Below are 21238 nucleotides of genomic sequence, written 5' to 3' on the forward strand. Positions count from 1 at the left end.
AACCCAGATCCTTGTGACTAGGGGTGAAAGTTTGCATTGTCCAGCATTCTGTCCATCAATTGTTTTTTTTGCATATGTCGCCCTTAGTGGGAAGGTTATGCCCAGATGTGGGTCCCGTGCTCACTACACCACTGGATTCAAGCTAGCCTGCCTAATGAAGGGTGATGCCCTGAAACCGGTCCCAGTATGCTTGTTCCGGTCCAAGGAGGACCTGGCTTGGCAGTTCGGGCTGGAGTGTTCCCATAAGGAACAGGCTTGAGACTGATTTGCATATGGCTGGGTCCCATCTGGGGTGGTATGGTGAACAAAAGAATGATGGATTAAACTCAGATCCTTGTGACTGGGGGTGAATGTTTGCATTGTCCAGCATTCAATCCATCAATTGTTCTTTTGCAACTTTCTAGAAGAGGCATTTTTAAAATTGTAACTTAAAATCTGACTCTACTATTAAAGAGGGTTTTAAAACACAATTTCTCAGACACTAAACATGACATGTATACCTGTTCCAAATCAAAAGTTAGCACTTGAAGGCAACCCAATGTTATCCTATGTAAGTAGACCTCACAGTAGTAGAGCCTACCTAAGGGGTGACTTGTATACAATAAAAAGGAGAGTTTAAGGCTGGGCAAAGGGGTTACATTGCCAAGTCAATTGGTCAGTTTGAAACCGCATTCAGGCTGCAACAGCAGACATGTTTTAGGAGCTACTAAAGTGGGTGTCACAAGAAGTGCTGCAGGCCCACAAGTAGCATTTAATTTACAGACCATTACAAGGGACTTACAAGTAAATTAAATATGCCAATCAAATGTAAACTAAATTTACCAGGTTTAAAAGAGCAAGCACTTTAGCACAGGCTAGCAGTGGTAAAGTGACAAGAGTTCTAGAACCAACAAAAACGAATTTCAGCAAAAAGTGTTGGGTAAAGGTAAAACATTCAGGAGAAGACCACCATAAGGCTGACAGGTCTAACACTAAGATTCCCAACAGAGTATTCGTGTTGGTTAATGAACTATACTTTTTAAAAAAATGTATGGGGTACCGATCACTTAGTTGCCATTCCAATCTTCTGAATAAGAATACGCTTATAAGAAAGTTTATGTGGCTGGCCTTCCCTTGTTAAAGTAAGCCATGATCCCTAGGGGTACCTTGGTTTTCCCTACCATATTTCAACTTGTGGGATTCACAAAATTCAATATGTTAAATGGAATAATAAACAAGAGTGTTATCTGCTAGACCATCACAATGGAATTTCCTTGTGGACAACCACAGTTAGTCACAGACATGTACTCTAGTGACTGTTTGCAATGCTGTTTGTACATTTCCTTAGTAGCTATGACCTGAGATTGATCATACCACAGTACTCGTTGGAGATTGAGATGTCATTCTTGGCTGGAAAGAATATTTGACTATTTAGAAACATTAACAGGAAGCACTTGCTGATAAACTGCTTTCTAGCCGAGGCACGATCTATAGATCAAGTGGCAAAGAAGTGGGAGTAGAAAGGGCAGACAGTGAGATATCTGAGCAGTTATGTTATGCTGTTATGTTATGCAGATTTGAGGAGTGCACTATAATCCGGGAAGGTATCCTGGCACTGGACAGTGGTGAATCTAGCCACACTGAGGGCCTAGTCAGACTGCTTGAAAATCCAGGGCTTAAGCCTCTTGTGGAATTCAAGAAGAGGGGAGGAGGCTCTTATTTGTAGCAACATATTGCTCCATGCTTTAGCAGCGATGTAGGAGAAGGCGGACACGGTTTTCCTTATGCAAGAGATGTGTGCAAATAGGATTCCAGATAAGCAGAGGTGTCTGGAAGGTGAGGTGAGGAGTTTGAATTGCGCATGTTTGTGAACTTGGAGCAAACAGAGTTCCTTCAGGTGTGGTGTATTACGAGTGTGACATGAGAGGTTGAGAGGGATTCTGGCCACCGGGTTCTGAATGGTCTACAGAGAGTGTTCCCGTAGTCCACTTTGCTTGTGAACAGGGCATGCATGATGATTCTCCAGGGTGCCAATTGGGAGCCATTTAAAAATCTTCCTCACCACTTCAAGGGTATGGAAGCATGAGGCACTGATGGCATTGACTCGAGTAGTCATGTCGAGCTTGCCATTCATGGTGACTGGAAACTACCTAGATGTCTCTGCTTCTTTTTGCATACTTTATGTGGCACTTCATGCCTGAAAGGATGTTGTTTGACTTCTACTGGGCGCTCCCTAGTGTCTGGACAAAGCTAAACCTCTCGAAGAGCTATAATGATAGCAACACAAGGGTTGCTTTTATTCATTTCAGGTTGGCATGGTTGGTATTTTACCAATTCAAAGCTGTAATACTGTGCCTGGCGAGGTAAAAGGCTTTTGTCATTTTACAGCTCGGCGTGGATGACTCTGGGCTAATCCTATGCTTAAAGACTTTGCTGTAGAAATGGCAAAAGACTTAGTCCTTTTCTATCTTGGTATGTATGGCACTGTGCTAATCCTATGCTTAAAAACGTTTTTTAGAAAAGCTGACATTTTTTAAGTTATCAAATTCAGAGTGTCGCTGGTGTTGTATGGTGCTCTATACAGGAGCTGCTATCCACCTAAACTAGGTAACTACCAAGAGTTCTATGCTTATTTGTGTGTGTGTGTGTGTGTATATATATATATATATATATATATATATATATATATATGCTCCAAATGTCCAAGCATTCACTGCTTCCACCATATCGAGAGTTGCGTCGTCACCAAGAGACTCCTTGAACTGAGTCTTGCTTACTCCTCCATTAAACGACCACGCCGTGTGAGATTTTCAAAAGGATTTCTTTATTTAGCCGCTGCCATACGCGTTTCGACTACACAGTAGCCTTGGTCACTGGTTACATATAGATATATAGATATATACATATATATATATATATATACACACACAAACACATACCAAAACACTTGTCCCCTTAAACCTAATTATGAAAACGCCACAGACCATTGCTCTTTATTTTTTAGTGAAAAGGAGAACCCAGAGAGTTTCAGCTCTCCACCTTGAGCCTTGTTTATATATATATATATAAAGGAAGTCACAGTCACTTGTACAAAAAGACATTGGATAATCTGTCAATTTCAATAATACAATACCTCTCATTTCGCTCCTGCACAGCATTTTCATATTTCTTGCGGAGATTCATCATGATGTCTTCCGTCTGGTTGAACATATTGGCGAGTCTGCCAATCTCCAGTTTCTGCTGCTCCTTCTTTCCCCTCATTTCCTGAAGAGTCATGGCAACTTTATCCAGATCCCTTTGAAGGCTGTCACGTATCACATTATTGTTCATTTCTTTCAGCTTAGTTTTCTGAAGCTGCCTGTTACAAAAACACAGATACAAATGTATGAAAATGAAACTGAATTTACAAGCACGTTTCAAAGCAGGTCTGAGCATGTGTTATGTTTTTCCTTGACGTGGGATGACCTAGTGGTATAATAATTAAATATTGACCCCACAGTTTTGCACTATTACCCCAGAATCTCGACTTGCACACCTTGTAGTCCTACAAAATAATAATATTTTCTGGTGCCTCACGATATACATAATAATGTTAACATTACATTACTGTGATATCTAATGTACAGGAGTCAGAATCGGCGAACTAGCACTTCTGAAATAACTTGAGGTTGGAGCATATCAGGTTATTCCCGTGTAGAGATGTTCTTCCAACTGTAATAAACTCTCTAGTTTTTTGCAGATGTGTGATTCTCCTGGAATTGCCATCCATTTTACACTAGGCTTTAGTCCATACTTGAAAATATGCGCCTCTTCAAGAGTTCTATCTATGTTGTTTGAGAGTGCTAACATTTAGAGGTGACATATCCCAAAAGAAAGTTGCATTTTCCATAGGACCGAGGTCGAGTCTAACATTTACAAAACCTAGGTGTCTCAAGTTCAAGTTTGGTGAGACTTGTGGTAGCACCAAGATGATTGACTACGATGGTTCCCTCGAGAAGCAAGATGCTCCATAAAACATGCTTTTATAACATACAAGGGATCCTCCCAAACACTCCAAATGATCTTACAACGAAGCTGCAAATATCAGGGCGTTCACTCTCATCCAGAAACAAAAGGGGGCTATGACTCATAGTCCCGGCAGTTATAAAACACAAGGCGGACATGAAATACCTACTTTTGGGGGTCACACCCAGCTGGTTACTCTACACCCCAAGTGGAACCGTCTGTCTCAACGAGGGTATAAAACTGTAATATAGGGTCCTTAATATCGTGCTACAGAGATTTTGCAGCAAAAATATTTAAAGAACAAGCATTGGCATTGCCAATAGGTCTCGCTTGTGGGACCTTATAAGTGTTTAGTTTTGCAGCACAATATCCTTGTTGCATAATCGGATATTGTGCTGCAAAACTAAATACTTATAAGGTCCCCAAGCGAGACCTATTGGCAATGCCAATGCTTGTTTTTTTTGTCAACCATTAGCGGATCACGCCACGCTTTCATACATTAAATTAGATGTTTGTTTTCAGTCTGAGAGCCAGCGACTGACTATAAATAACTTGGTTGCCATTAATGTTTGACACTGCATTTTCTGCAAGGATTTAAGACCTTAGTTAGAATTTGTCATTTGGTTTTGTGCTAGATGTTACTATTACGTGTAGTCTAAAGGGAATGTGCGTGAAGAGATTATTACCGTGTGTAGTGTACTAAAGTGTTCTGTTTTGAGCGGCGCCACTTTTCTGTCTATTTGAGGCTTCTTAATCCGATTTTGTTTTTGTTTTTAATCCTTTAGCACGTGTTACACGTTATGTTAATTTATGCGTCCAAATGGTTGCTTGGTGGTGTGGAGGGCTTGTAAAAGCACACATGCCCATCTTGAGCCGGCCGTAGACATGTGGAAAGTGTGCTTGTGAACACAGCCATGTCGCATCGTCTGCAAAAATGTAATATAATTGCTGCATGGACATATTCCGAAGCCCCTTTGTCTTGCATTGTAAGGCCGTGAAACACATGAACAGCATGAGAGAATCGAAAGCACATGCCTTCTGTGCTTAAGCTGAAGATAGACAGGAGTGAGGTGGTGAAAGGGACAAGCAAGCAGCAAACCGACTACGTACGCTGGGAAAATCACAAGCTCACTACCACAATCGGTGAATTCTTTGGAGAGAGTCCTAATGATCATGTGTAATGAAATTGGAAGGTGTTGTCATACATAATCTTAGAAATCAGAAAAGGAACGAGAAGTACATTTAAATGCGTGCGCCGGGAAAGGAAGGCAGAAGGCAGAGAAGGGGAGGGGGGAGGAGAAATGCGACACGGCGGGCAGGGGAGCGGCGAAAATGACTAATTAGGGGAGGAGAAGCCGAGAAGCCGCAGAGCGCACGCTGGGCGAAGCCCTTTGATGTGCTGTGCGGCAAATGGAGGGAGGCTGATGCGCGTTCATGTTTGAACACGTGGTTCACATGAACTGCATGAAAACGCCAGCAAAAAGCTGGTGGTTTCATGATGTTTTCGCCACTTGAATTCTCGCTCCGCTCGATGCGCATGCGCGCATCGATAGGTCGCGAGACCTAAAAATATCACAGTTAAACTGAGACACGTGAAATTAAGAATAGTACATCTGTACTTGCCTATAAATACTTATTGTTACAACATTTTCGTTATTGCTAATCTTGCTATGATATTTTTGTAACACAAATTTTATTCGGTCTATATTCTTATTTACATCCATTTGATACCGGTAGTTCCAACCCTCTTCCCTGTGCTGTACTTACAGAATTAAAAGGGTGTTTAGAATCCGACCGACATATCAGAGTTGCCTTGCTCTTACAAGGTAAAGATAAGGGACCATCCTTTGAATCCCAAAAATAACACATGTACACACCTTGCCATTTTATAATAATTAGTATTTATTATGTGTTAACCTTATGTTAATCATATGAGTAAGAATTGCTATAGTAACAAGTCTGTGATTACAAATAATATTAGAGTGAATAAAAAGTAGACCCCCACAATTGTTCATTACACATCCTTAACCAGTTAGTCTAAAACTCCCTATTCGTATTACACCATCCTATTATCATTCAAGGTGTTGCAGAGTAATACCCTTGTAAACCTGTAGTTCAAAAGGTCCCCAGTTAAGTGTGCAGACGGACGGGGGCGTGGCTTGCAAGCCGGCAATGGCGGACGCGTGAGGCTGATGGTCTGTGCTGGCCTATGGCCCACAATCAATACTGGTCCCACGCAGCCCAGCCTGAACCTAGAGGAAACCTGGTGTGCCCAAAGACACGAGCCAAGAACCTGGAGGCACACAATAGATGGCGGCCTGGGAGCACGCACGCCTCGACCCAAGACGGTGGCTCCAAAATACAGAGGTTGGGGCCCCGGGCTCCAGCTGAAGCCCCTCACTGGGCCTAGGGGCGAGTGGGCTTTGTAGCACGGTGGGGCCTGGGGTTATTAAAGGCCAACACAGTGTTGGAATGATTGCACACCCACACTCTTAGCAGTACTCTGGCTGGAAGACCCAGAGAGGTCTTCCACTATTTATATATCTCCTCGGGTCGAGCGCGCCCCTAGTAGTGCATGTACAGTAAAGAAATGCAACAAAGCAGTGGAGAACCCGGGTGGCTCTCTACATCCCTCCTTTTCTTTAGACACAGTCTATCAGGATTCTTCAGGGTTATGGGGATGTGCACACAAAGTCTCTCAGCCACTGGCTGGGTGCAGGGTTCGGCCGGAGACCATACTTCTGGTTCTGGGAGTAGGAGCTGGCCACTGCATCCGACTGAGTGTTCGGGGGTGAAACACTCTCAAACCCTTGGCGGGGCAAGCTGGCCTCAGAGACAGTCCCTCCACTCTCTGCCTGTGGGGAACTTGGTGAAGAGACTAGCGGTCCCGGTGAGCCACTGGGGGAGAGGCTCGGGGTGTTTTCCAGACCTCCTGACTCTTCCTGGGCAACGCCTGGCCCACTCGTCTTCTTGAAGCTTGACACGTTCCTAGTGACAACTTGTTTTCTTTGCTGAGCGATAACCATGGTCCCTTGTACCTTAACGATGACCCATTCTTCCAGTTCATACGGTGTTCTAAACTTCCAACCTGGGTGTCTGTCCTTGACCACGACACAATCCCCCACTGTCAACTGTGGCTCTCTCGCACTGCGGGCTTCACCCGCTTTTTGATTTGTTTATTTTCTTCTCGCTTGGATGGCCTCATTGTCCTGTTCCGGGGGTTTTCATGTTGGGTCAGTCGGGATGCTGTCCCTCGGGGGCCTTTTGAAGAGCAGGTGAGCGGGAGCACGCTTGGTCGTGCTGTGTGGCATCTGCCTGTATGCATCAAGGAACTGGTCGAGTGCTGATTCCACATCTGCCCCTTGATCGACAGCAATGCGCAGGGCCCAGTTGAGTGTCCGCATAAGGCGTTCCACCTCCCCATTGGCTTGTGGCCAAAGAGGGGTGATCTTCCTCTGGTGAATCGCCTTCCTCTCCAAGTATTCCTGGAACTCACGGCCCTGGAACGGAGGTCCATTGTCTGAACAGATCCCATCAGGTAGCCCCATGAGTGTGAATGTCTTCTCAAGGACTCTTCGTACATGCACTGTCGCCGCCACCACCTCCACGATCAGGAACTTTGAGATGGAGTCAACCAGCACTAACGTGGTGCAACCATCCGGAAAGCTCCCGAAGTCAAGACTGACTTTGGCCCATGGGAGTTCGCTTGGCTCTTCCATTATTACCGGCGCTGGCGCCGGGTTCCCACCAGTAATGGTGCAAGCATGACGTCTCACCATGGCATCCATGGCTGGGAACCACATCTTGTCCGTAGTCTGGCTTTTGTCTTCGCCATCTCTTGGTGGCTGATGTGCGCTAGCTGGCGGATCCAGTGTTGCAGTCTCTTTGGGACTATGATGACGTGTTCCCTCAGAACAACTCCCTGTTCCCCCACATTTAGTTCATGGTGAACCTGCCAGATCTGTTGTCGAGCGTGGCTGTCTTCAGCTCGGAGTGCCTGAGCCCCGTCCAGGAAGTGTGCCCATCCATTGCTCAGTAGGGTGAATTTCACTCTGGTCAGTGTTTCGTCTTCCTCCGTTGCTTTGCCGATCTTCTCTAGCGTCATGGCAGTGGGGCATGCCTCCTGAGAGACCATTTTCAAAAATGCTTCGGAGTATGCTAAATCCACAGGTAGACTTTGAGGGACCAGGGACTCAGGGTGTCTTGAGAGGTAGTCCCCTGGATTGTGTGCACCGGGACGGAAGACACCTTTGAAATGTTATGCCTGTAGCTATACGGCCCATCTCTCTATTCTCAGAGGGGCCAGTCTTGATGGCCCTGCAAAGAGCGGGAGCAGTGGCTTCTGGTCGGTTATCACTTGAAACTGTTGTCCGTACAAGTACAGGTGAAAATGCTGGCATGCCCATTTTATTGCCAACTGGCCTCAAGGTCTCTTGATTATGCTCCTGAAGGAGGACTGCTCCAAAGCCTACTGGGCTGGCATTGACGACCAGCTCGGTGCGCATCTCCGGGTGAAAGTAGGCCATCACCGTCTTATCCATGAGCGCGGACTTGCTGTTATGGAACGCAGTGTTGGCAGCTACTGTCCATTTTATTTGGGCGTACCTTTTTCTCGGTGTCCGATAGTGCCCTGCTGGCGTATGCCACTGGCCTACAGGTCTCTTGATTATGCTCCTGAAGGAGGACTGCTCCAAAGCCTACTGGGCTGGCATCTACGACCAGCTTGGTGCGCATCTCCAGGTGAAAGTAGGTCATCAACGTCTTATCCATGAGCGCGGACTTAATGTTGTTGAACGCAGTGTTGGCAGCTACTGTCCATTTCTACTTATGGTCACTGCCAGTGAGGGTGTGAAGTGGTCCTGACAGGGAGGCCAGATTTGGAATGAGTCTGCAGCAGTATGTGGCCATGCCAAGGAAACTGCAAACCTCTGTCGGGGTCTTTGGAGTGCTGGCTGCTCATATGGCCACGGCCCTCTTGGTGTCCACCTGCAGTCCTTCCCTAGTGAAGACGTACTCAAAGAAGTCAACGGACTCCTGGTAGAACAAACACTTTGCTTTGTGAGGGGTCAGTCTGCAATCCCCTGAGACAAGCCCTTGCAGTTTCCCCCTCCTTACCCCCCCTTTCAGGTATTAACATCTCTTCTACTAAAGGGCCCTCATCATCGAAGCTTACAGTGAGCTACCTTAATACTCGCTCACTGGTAAGACATAAGTTGGAAATTTTTAATTATTTAGATTCTGTGAAACCCGACATATTGCTGTTGACCGAGACCTGGCTCAATGCTGAGTCCTCTCCAGATATTCTCCCCGCTATCCCCCCTGGCTATTATATTTTGCAAGCGGATCGAGCCTCTGGCAGGCCAGGTGGAGGGGTTGCGGCCATTATCAAATCTTCCATTAGATTTTCTAAGTTAATCACAGTCTGTATCCCTGTGGTTGATTACCTTGTGCTAAGATTGGAATCTGCAGCCACACCTCTTATCTGTGTGTTAGCATACCGCCCCCCCAACTTATGCCTAATTTTTCGCTACTGTTCGGCGATATGCTCTCTCAACTAAGTATTAATAATTCCAATATCTTAGTTTTAGGAGACTAACTATTGGCCTTTCGATGAGAAGGAGAGTGCCTGTTCCACTATGTTCTCGGACCTCTTATCCGGCATGAACTGCTGCCAACATATAAATGTTCCGACCCATACCCATACTAAAGGTCACATCTTGGACCAGGTTTGGACATCCAATGTGGAGATCTCTGTTCCCCTTATCTCCCCCTGCCTATGGTCAGACCATTTTATAATCTCTTTTTTCCTCATAGTTACTTCCTATTCTAGTAGAGCTCTGGAGAGTAACTTTCGAGCCCGGAACTGGAATAGGGCTGACCTTGGTAAATTTGTCGATCTACTTAAAACTTCTCCTCCCCTGTAGCCAATTCCATTGATACCCAGGCCTCAGCCCTTACGCATTGGCTTGAATCAGCCAGTAACGCTGTTGCCCCGCTTAAATACATTAAGCTTAAGCGTCTTCATGACGCACAAAAGTGGTTCACTGATGATCTTAAAGCCTTAAAACTTGTGCTCAGGCAGGCTGAGCGCTGTTGGCGGCGAAGCTATGCCGCGGACACTAAGCTGCGGTACATGTCTCTGCTTAAAGAATATAAAACAGCGATTTTATCTGCTAAGACTGCTTATTTCTCACAAAAAATTGTTAATTCTGCCACTAAAACTAAGGACATCTTCTCCATCGTGGAGGAGCTGTCACATCCAGACAGGGTCACCATTAAACCTCTTCCCTCCCAAGAGCTCTGTGATTCCCTTAATCAGTTCTTTGTGGACAAGATTATCAACATTAAAAAGAGCATCTCCCTCGCCGGCTTGCCTTCTCCCCCTAGGCCCGATCCTTCTTTGTTATCCCCTAATCCCCAGCAACTTACTCAGATCCCCCCAATTTCAGAGGAGGAATTTTTAGCCCTTTTATGTAAGGTCAGCTCTGGGTCCCCCACTGATTGCTGTCCTCCCTTGATTCTTCACGAGGCTTTTACAGCCTGTCCGCTTCCCCCTTTGGGACTCCTGAATATGTCCTTGTCCTCTGGCCTGGTCCCCAGTTCTTTTAAGGTTGCTGAGGTTGTGCCTATTTTTAAAAAAAAACACGGCGGACCCTACGACTATGAGTAATTTTCGCCCCATTTCCCTTCTCCCCTACCTCAGTAAAGTTCTTGAGTCTCATGTCACTTACACTCTGAGCTCATTCATTGAACATTCCCGATATCTTGACTCCCAACAGGCAGGGTTTAGACCAGCCCACTCTACGGAGTCAGTCATACTCTCAGTTATGGAGGAACTGCGGAGAGGGGCCGACTCTAACATCAGCCAGGTGCTGGTGCTCCTGGATTTATCGGCCGCCTTTGACACGGTCGACCATGATATTCTGATCGACCGTATCAGGGAGCCCGGCATCCGGGGCACCGCTCTGGACTGGGTACGCTCCTGTTTGACCAACCGCCATCAGGCGGTTCGGCTCTCTCAGTTTACCGCTGATAGGATAGGCCTCACATGTGGCGTCCCGCAGGGTTCCTCCTTATCCCCTCTTCTTTTTAATTTATACCTGACCCCCTTATTTGGTCCTTGCGAGGCAATCATGTCACCGCGTTTAATTACGCTGATGACATTCAGCTGATTTTTAACATTGATGGCTCGGCGGAGTCCATTTCAAATTTTCAGTCCACCCTCTGTCATATCAGCGACTGGATGGGGGTCAATCACCTCAAGCTTAACCCCGACAAGACAGAACTGGTTCTTGTCGGGGGAACAGCCAACCCATGGAAACCTACTTTCTGGCCTGTTAACTTAGGTCCCCCCCAGTCCAGTCGACTCAGCAAAAAATCTGGGTGTTATCATCAGTAACGATCTCACGATGAAGCCCCAGATCAATGCTGTAGTCTCGTCTAGCTTCTTCCAGCTGCGTAAAGTCCGGAAGATTTCCCGTTTTTTTACCATTGAGGCTCTCACTCTTGTCCTTTTAGCTTTAGTCATTTCGAGGATTGACTATGTCAATTCTCTTTATGCAGGCATTCCGGCCTATCTATTGAAGAGGCTGCAGCTCGTTCAGAACCAGGCTGCACGCCTCATTTATCACCAACCCAGGCACCAACATGTCAGTCCTTTGTTAAAGTCCCTCCACTGGCTCCCTGTGTCCGAGCAGTGCAAATTCAAGCTAGGCTGCACCATCTTTAAGTCCCTTGCAGGTGTGAGTCCTCTTTTCATTTCTTCACTTTTACATTCTTATGTTCCCTCTCGTAACCTCCGCTCCTCCTACCTGACCCTACTTAAGGTCCCGGTTTTTAAACGTAAGAAACATGGAGGATCAAGATTTTCTTTTCTTGCTCCCTCCTTTTGGAATTCACTCCCTTTAAGTATTAGATCTGCCTCTCCCTATGCACGCTTTCGGTCCCTTCTTAAAACTCACTTGTTCTGTAATGCTTATCATTAACGCCTTTCGTTCTGCGGACTTTCTCCTCCCTGTTGCTCAAGCGCCAAGAAACCGCTAGGTGTTAGTTGCGCTTTATAAATTATTTTTACATTACATTACATTACAATCTTCGAGTCGCTGGAGGGTGGCCCGGAGGTCAGTTTGGTGTTCTTCCAGGGTGTTTGAGAACACCAGGATGTCGTCGCTCAGGTTCATCACACCCTGCAAGCCCGACAGTGCTTCCCTGATGGCATTCTGGAAAACTTCGGCTGCCAACGACACCCCGAAACTCAGTCTCTTGTACCTCCTGAGGCCAACGTTAGTTGAGAACGTGGTGATAAACCTGCTCTCGGGTTCGAGCTCCAACTGATGTTATCCCGCATTTAGGTCCAGCTTTGAAAACCATTTGGGCGTAAGGTGGCGTTCCCTCTTGACCGCCAGGTTCGGGAGCCTCATGTCCATGCAGAGACGGATTGCTCCGGGCTGCTTTGGCTTGGGAGCCACGACCAGCGGGGACACCCATGGGGTTGGGCTGGACACCTTCTCGATGACATCGAGGTCTTCCAGCTTCTTCAACTCTTCTTCCACTTGCGGGCGGAGATTGAACGGCACTCTTCTGTGCCTCAGGGCGGTAGGCCTTACCTTGGTATCTATGTGGAGCTTAAACCATTTCATTTTTAGCTTGCCGAGCCCAGTGAATAGCGCCGGGAACTCCCTCAGGATGGTTTCGGTGTGGGATTCGTAGATCTGGTTCTCAAAGAAGACCAGGCCTAGGTCCTCCATGGTGTGGCAGCTGAGTAGCGTGCCTTTTCTCCCTTCCGGGACGTAGAACCGAGCCACTGTGACATGCTTTCCGCTGGCGATCTTGGCTTCGATGACTCATCGAAGGGGGAGTGGGTCTGTTCCTCCCTAGGTGTAGATCCGAGCCTTGGTGGGTGCGAGCAGGGGCCATGGCGACAGATGGTCATACTGCTCCGAATCCATAGCATTAACTGATGCACCCGTGTCGATGAGCGTCTGGACAGAGGACCCTTCTACTAGGACAGAGCACATTGGTGGCAGCCTTCGGTGGTTGTCGGACCTGCTGACAAAAGACATGACAAACACTTCATCATCATCGTCTTCTAGGGTGAGGCAGCGCTCCCATGGCGGGTTGTCTTCTCGCGATTGCGGGTCTTCGAGTGAGACTTGGCGCAGGCGTTGTGACATACTTTGTGATCTTTGAGGGGCCTGCCTGGACCGGCTGCTTCGACACACTCTTGCGTAGTGGTTCATCTTTCCCCATTGGGAGCACGTCTTCCCCCTTGCTCCACACACTGCTGTCATCGGGTGGTTCTCGCCGCAGTTTTCGCATGTCCTGCATTTTTTTGTCCTTGGTGCCTGGTGAGCCATGGTAGGGCGCCGTTATATCGCCTCAACCCTTTCTTCTTAGATGGGCAAATATCGTGGGGTGTGCGTCACCACGGTGGTCTTGTGCAGAGCAGCCTCCATTTCGCCAGCCCCGACGTTTGACAGTTCATGAGACCTGACAAGGATGAGGATCTCATCCAGAGAGATCCCCGGTTGTCGAAGCATCAGTTTTCGTAGCAGTGTCGAGCGGCACCCCTAGATGACTTGGCCGCATATTTTCTCCCTTTGGTCCAGGAAGGCGCACCTGCTGGCTAGCCTGCGCAACCGCTCGTAAAACATGTCCATGGACTCCGTGTCCGACTGCGACGCCTGTCTAAATTTGAACCGCTCGAAGTCGGGGTTAAGTTGAGGGTCGAAGTGCCTGTTGAGCGCGGCGACTGCCGCCTTACAGTCGCCATTGTTACCAGTGTTGGGCAGGGTTTCAAAGAGATCGGAGATCTCCGCACTGCTGTAGTATATAAGTAGCGACCTCTTCACAGTACCGCCCGTTTCTCTGGTGCCCTTGAAGTAATGGTTCAACCACCCAATCCACACTTTCCTTCGCGGGCTCGCAGTGGCAGGTTAAGCGGTTTCGCTATACGGTGGCAGTGGGGAGACAACCGTGTGGCTGTGTCCTGGGGCTGGAGCATTAGCACCCCATGGTGGATTATCCACATCGGCCTGTTGGCCTGCCGTGCCCCGTGTGGCTGGCATCCTCATGATGGGGGCACGCTTGGGTGGATTTGCAGTGGTGCAGTGCTGGCGCTAGGGGTCCTGGATGCAGGGTCCGTGCCGGCATGTGGCCAAGTGTGTGATGGGCTTGGTGATGCACAATGCGCCGGACCTGCTCCTCTGGGTGAGGTTGTGGTACAGTCTCCTTGTGGGCTGTGGGGCTGACAGAAAACTGCCCTGTCTTTTACTTTAGCCAGTGCTGGGGTGCTGGTGGCACTCTCCCTTTGTGGACTGCACAGGGTCCTCTGGGTGTCCCTCTGAGGTAGGCTGACAGTGAGGCAGGGTTGGTTCCAAGGCCTCCCCTGGAGGCCTGCTGGGTGGTGCTGTTTTCCCCTGCAGCAGATTGGGAGACACGGGCTACGTGGGAGGCTTCCCTCGCCTCCTTCCTCACTTCAGGCCTGCAATACCACTGCACACCACCACGGGGGCTCCGCTCTGGCGGGCTGACTCACCCACGTGCAGGCTCGTGGTGTTCCTCCTCTCTCATGCACCGCCGGCTTGAGCACGCTCCTGCAGTCTAGGGAAGCATGCCGGCGGGTGCAGGACGTCTCACAAGCCTCGCAACTGTTAGGGATGACGCCGGCCGGGTCGCGATGCAGGAGGAGGGGAAAAAGGCACCTCAGCAGCGGCAGTGAAGGGCACAGGAGCCACAGCCCAGACCGCGGATGCTTCACACGATGAGAATTGGCAGGCACAGGCTCTCCGAATTGTGGATCGTTGCGGGTGGGCTCCGCAAGCTCCTTGCCTGGCAGGGATGGTGCACCGGGGTACGACCGGCCTCATCGCCAGTGTAGCGTGGCGGGGCCTGGGGTTATTAAAGGCCTACGCATCGCTGGAATGATTGCACGCCCACACTCTTAGCAGTACTCTGGCGGGAAGACCCCAAGCGGTCTTCCGCCGTTTATTTATCTCCTCGGGTTGAGCCCGCTCTGAGGAGTGCATGCACAGTGAAGAAATGCAACAAAGTAGTGGAGTGCACGGATGGCTCTCTACAGGCCTGACTGTAGTCGGAACCCATAGAGAACACTTGTACCTGCCGGTTTGAAGAGCTGGGGCCCTGGCAGACAGATCGGGAAAAACTGTGTGGCAGCTGCTGCATCTGGAACTCTGCGGAAGGAGGGGCTCACCTGGCCGTGCGGCAGTGGTCTGGACCACCAGCGGGATCCAGAGGGTAGCTGACAATAGACCTGTGCCAACCAAGAAGCAACCGCACCGGAACACGACGGGCCTCGGGCCCAGGAGGTGGTAGCCGCACCTGGAGCAAGGACGCCTACCTTGCTTTATGAGGTGCTGTATCTGCCCAGCCCATAATCGGACCGGCGGGGCAGAACCGATGGCGGTCCCCTGTGTCACCGCCACTGACCATCAGTTTAGACTCTTGAGCACCCCTCCACATCATGGGAAACCCCAGTGGCACCCTCCAAACTCAGCCAGAGTGTGGAATGCTGCAGAAGGGCCTGGGATCGAGGATAGCGAAAGCGTGAGCTCATAATCCCGAGCCGGCACACCTGTTCTCTGTTGCGCCCTGTGTGGCTTGCCATGGGGACGGAATTACAGAGTGGTGGAGGGGTGCTATAGGGACTTTCTTCCCACCAGGGAGTGGTGAGGATAGGGGTACCTCCCTAAAGAGGAGCAACCCCTGGGCATCGGGGCAAAAACATTGCTCTCAGAAAGGCCTAAACGAGAACTGGGAGTTGAGAAGGGCCAAAGGAGACAGCGCAATCATCACACCTGTCTGCTGCCTCAACCCCCACCGGCCACGGGTAAGCTCCCGGGTACCTGGGTGGTCGGTGGGAGCAACAATGGGTACGAATTACAGGCCTGGCGGCAGACCATGAAGATGCGGCTACCCAGCAATCGGGAGCCCAGGCGGAATTAGACCTGATCCAGCAACAGCTGGCAAAAATCTTGGAGGCCATAGCAGTTACAAAGTCGACCCTCCAGCAAGACAATAGCACCATCTCTGCCGACGGACAGACATGCCTCCCAACAATTAGTGTTCACTATACTTATCCCTAATCGGGAGGAGTTTATAAATTAAGGTAGAGACAATGTTCACATTTGAAGCATTCGTAAGAGAAGAAGTATTAGTTCTTGTTACTTTTTTTTAACTCTTATAACATGGAAACTGGAGGATGTTACAAGGTCATCTTACAGAAGCACCTTGCACCTACACACACAGTGGACAGCAAGAAAATTGAATCATCCCTTAGATAAAGCAATACAAAATAGATGACACATCCAAAACATTTTGTCACCTTGAACAAAATAAAATGAGAAAACTCACATTTAGATTAAGGCCTGCATTTTAGTCCTAGTGCAAGTATTTTAAGTGATACCTGCATCCCAAACTAGAGACGCCGGCAGCCATTTTCAGCACGGCACCCCGAAGGCCGGCATTAATTATATACAGAAACCACCCATTCCTTTTTGAAAATCTGCCATTCATGTCGATTGAATAGATGTATTACCGGTTTAACACATTTGATGAGAGAATCAAGAATGAAAATAAAAGACGAAAGGAGGTGGCTGATAACGTTTAAAATTTTCATTGTGAACCAACCTATCTGTATTGGGATTCACTAAAATAGTATCAGATTTTAAACCCTAGAAATAAGAAAAGAAGTTTGGCAATTCTTTGCAAGTAACTCGATCAATCCTAGAACCAAAAACAAAGTTGTTGCTACTCCTGAGGAAGCATTGTGTGTGCCGAAACGCGCGAAGACTTAAATAATTGCCACTTTTTAATGTGTTTTCTATATTTTTTTATGACAAGATATGATGTGTTATGTATGATGTACATTCTTTATAATATGATGATGTTTTTAATAAGTGATTATTAAATTGGAAATATATTCTGCATACTTCTCTTTCTGTTGCGTTATATATAATGACATTTATTAGGTTATGTTAATTTATTTATAGAGCGCACAATTACCCTGAGGTGTCCTGGCGTTAGCTCAACTCTACTGAGAAACATTGTGGCACGGAGAGCGGGTGTGGCTATGGGGTTTATTCCTTAAAAGCCAGGTCTTAAGTTGCTTCCTGAAGGCTAGAAGGTTTGCGGAGTTCCTCAGACTCCACGGAGGGCATTCCAAGCCTTGGTCGCCCCGGTGATAAAACTTCTCCCTCCCGTTGAAGCTTTCTTCGTGGGCGGTATGCTCACAAATTTAGCTCCTGATGAACGAAGGGGTCTTTTGGGGTTGTTCCATCTGAATTGGTGGCTCAAGTACTCGGGACCCTGACCATGAAGTGCCTTAAAAACAGTGCACAGTGATTTGAATTTCACCCTTTTCCTAATGGGAAGCCATTGTAGCCTTTTAATGTCTTTGGCTACCGATGTGAAGCTAGAGGTGCCTGACACCAGCCTTGCTATTGTGTTTTGCAAGGTCTGTAGTTTATTCAGGTGTCGCTCTAGGGTGTTTAGATAGAGCCAACTGCAGTATTCCAGTCGGGATAAAATAATGGATGAGACCACTGTTCGTAGGCTTTCTTCTGGCAGGATTGGTTTGACCTTCCTTAGCAGTTTGTGGGAGTGAAAGGTAGCTGCGGTGGTCGCCTTAATCTGGTGCTCAAAGTTCAGTTTGTCGTCCACTAAGATGCCTAGACTTTTTGCCTTCTCTGTAGGTTTAGGAAGGATGCCCAGATCGGCTGGCCACCAGTCTGGGGTCCACAACTTAGCGTTTTAACCAAACTTGAGTACCTCGGTTTTACCAGAGTTCAGTTTCAGGCAGTTTTGAGACATCCATGAACTAACTGCTCCCATACAGTTATGGAAGTTCTTGCTAATACCCTCTTCAAGCCCTGGAAGGAGAGACACGACAATGTGCGTGTCGTCTGCATAGGACGTGAGACTAAAACCATACGATCTTAAAAAAGGGTTGGGCTTGTGGAACCCCGCACAGTAGCGAGGAAGATTTGGATTCAAAATTTCCTAGGGAGACAGTTTGTTTCCTGTCTGTCAGAAACGCTTTTAACAGCCTCCAAGCCCTACCATCGACTCCAATATTGGACAAGCGGTCCATCAAAAGATTGTGATGGACCGTGTTGAAGGCCGCGGACAGATCCAACATGATGAGGGCCGCCTTGCCACCTTGGTCTAGGGCTTTCCTGATTTCTTCAGTTCATTTAATCAGGGCGGTCTCTGTACTGTGCCCTGCTCGGAAACAGGGGTCTGTTCTCATATAGGAATGAACGCAACTGAGTATTCATTTCCTTTCTCACTATTTTTGCTGGTAGTGGGAGACGGGAGATGGGTCTGTAATTATTTGGATATTTAGGGTCCAAGTTCGTTTTTTTCAGCAGTGAGAGTATGGAGGCCCACTTCCAGCACCTAGGGAAGTCTCCTGTTTCAAACATAGCATTGAATAATGAAGTCAGAGTTGTGGCAATTGGTTCCAGAGCTAATTTAGCCACTGTCACTGGACAGGGGTCATGAGGGGATCCGTATTTGATTGAGGCCATAAGCAACTTAGTGTCCTCGATATTGAGTGTTGCAAATTTTTCAAGTGACGGGCCGGCTCCTAAAACTTGCTTTGGGCTGGAGAGCCTATTTTCCGTAACTTCAAGCGGGAGTTGGTTGAAGGCTAAAAAGATCGCTTCTACCTTATTTTGAAAGAAATTAGCAATTTCCTCACTCATTTCAAGACTAGATTCGACCTTTGGTGGACTTGGGGATGTGAGCCTGGCTAGGGTTTTGTACAATTCCTTGGTGGAGTTTTTTGTTAAGTTGATATGGTTTATAAAGAAGAGCTATTTTGCATTGAACACTGCTTGTTTATAAACGGAAAGACCTTGTTTATAAACATCCTTATCTGCTATATTATAGTTTTTTCGTCAATTGCGTTCTAGTCGTTTGCAGGTCAGTTTCTGACTTCTGAGCTCTCCGAGAATCAGGGAGAGATTGGTGTGGTGCGCTTAGTTGTGTTTTTTTAAAACTATTCAATTGCCTAGGAGTTATTTTTCTCATACATATTTAACCTGGCCTAGGAATTGTATTATCAATTGTTCAGGGGGTCCTTGCTCTTTTCACTAGTATTCTAAGTGAGAACAGTCATTACATATAAGTCATACACCTTAATTTAGCCTTTGACCTATGCTTCAGTTGACCCTGTTGTGTAAAAGAGTCAAAGGCCTCATCCAATATCATGGGATGGTATATAACATTTTAATATTATGGGATGGCTTTCTTGCTCTATGAAGTAATCTACTATCTGTAACAGTAATTTCAAATGCCAAATTATGTCTAGCATTGTAACAGCAAAGAGACCTAGTCTGCAGTACAGTAAACTATGTCAATAAAAATAAGAAGGGCAGTAAAAGATCCGAAACCAGACTCCTGCCTCTCAAAGACGATGGGGAATGGCACTGTCTCACTACACTATTCTCGGATTGTTACTGTCATCAAGAACTCTTGCCAATCTCCATGATGCTTGAAGGATATTTGGAGCTTACTCCTTCTCCTGTTATAGCTGCGGTACAGAAAAAGTAACCCGGTTGAGCCCAATCTCAAAACTAAGTGGATATGCTGTGAATTGTTAGGAGGTATCACCTCCAATGTTCGTGGTTCCTATTATGTTTGCCCAAATAAAATAAACAACAAAAAATTTATAATACAGGCATTATATTTTAATTAAGTGGCCAGATGTCTATGAAAAGTCTATAGAGTGTCCAGAATGAGCACCAGGATGTTCGAATTTTGAGAACATATTTGTGGTAGCAACAGAACATAATTTGCCATGAAAATACCAAATGACAAGACAGTTACATATTATCACTATACAACTGAAGCATGCCTAAAGGTGCCATCCGATGCCCTGCCCAGCTTGGTCTACTCCCTAAACCAGTCCATTACCGGTGGATCCCGCCATTGCGCTGTTCGCCATATGATTACTGCCTCTCTGCCGCGGAGCCTGATTGCGGCCTACACCCACATGGCACTGGAATGATAAGGGGCTGCGAAGATGGTTGCTCCTGGTGCTGCTGCAATTTAATAGCCAACATTCCTGGCCGCCTTCTGCCGATCTAACTGTGAGCCCACGGGGGCAACCAAGTGACTAAGCTGCTGGTTACTGAGGCTTGTTGAGCAGGGGTGGTGTGCCAATCGACTTGGCCCCAGAACACAGGTGATCCCATCTAGCAGGTAAGGAGGGCTGTGACTGCGGTGTGTGTGTGGGAGAGCGCTGCCAGCTGAGGGACCCCTGCAGTGAGAGTGAGCATGAGAGCTGTAGGGTTGTTGTTCTCCTGCCTGCCCTTTCCCTCCTTCTCTTTTCTCTCCTCCCACCCCACTGGCTGAGGTGACAGTGAGACACTTGGAGGCTGTATCGGGCTTAGGCCTACTTACAGGGGGTGGAGCGTGGCCTCTTACTTGCCTTCTCTTCTATGCCTCCTCCTGAGCCCCACTGTTGCCAAGGGCACAGGGCTGTGTCTGACCTAGACTCAGCAGCTGGGAGGTGAGAGGAGCAGTAGCCCGTGGCGCTTGAGTCCTTGGCTGCCCCCCCCAACGTACCAGCACCTCCGTGTCCCCAGTGGAAGCCTCAGAGACTACGGATCTCAGGTGCTTCTTCAGGACATCGGAGGTGCCACCACTGATGCCGCTACGATAAGCGGGGCACGGGGTCGATTCCGACCCTGGCACCAGAAGAACAAGTTACTTACCTTCGGTAACGCTTTTTCTGGTGGATACAGTATCTGCCTGTGGATTCCTCACCTTGTGATTCCTCACCTTGTGAATATCCCCCTGCAGGGGGATATTCACAAGGTGAAGAATCACAAGGTGAGGAATCCACTGGTAGATGTATCCATCAGAAATGAGAGATTGGCCTTACACACGCCACCACAGTTAGACTCTTCACTCCTAGGTCTCTTTGGTGCATCCCCCTGATGCTAGTGCGGTGAGACTGAAAAGTGACTGGGGCCTGGTTCCTGCTGCCACCTCTCATCTCTTGGTTGGGCCATTTGTTGCTGCCCTGAACCTGGGAGCCACTTTACAATCTTGTGACTGCCATGCCAGATGGCCCGTGGCTGCTACAGTCAGTACCTCATGGTGTGGACTGGCCTGGCTGCCTGGGTAGTGGATTAGGATTGGCGGCGGGCAGAAGCCTGATTTAGCCCTGTCGCACCCATGTTATCTTATAGTGCTCTTCTGTATGTTGGAGCTCTGATAGGAG

At 47.9% G+C, this 21238-nt stretch overlaps 1 protein-coding gene across 2 annotated transcripts in view; it reads right to left on the minus strand.

The window, feature by feature from the left end:
* The window catches only part of CCDC146 (coiled-coil domain containing 146), a 950534-nt gene that overhangs the window by 218352 nt on the left and 710944 nt on the right, over positions 1-21238 (minus strand). For both annotated transcript variants that reach the window (XM_078679302.1, XM_078679310.1), the window contains exon 14: positions 3113-3337. In XM_078679302.1, coding sequence (XP_078535428.1) covers positions 3113-3337 — 225 coding nt within the window. The remainder of the gene's footprint in view (positions 1-3112; positions 3338-21238) is intronic.

Source organism: Lissotriton helveticus, chromosome 1_1 (genome assembly GCF_964261635.1).
Source record: "Lissotriton helveticus chromosome 1_1, aLisHel1.1, whole genome shotgun sequence".
Taxonomy (NCBI): domain Eukaryota; kingdom Metazoa; phylum Chordata; class Amphibia; order Caudata; family Salamandridae; genus Lissotriton; species Lissotriton helveticus.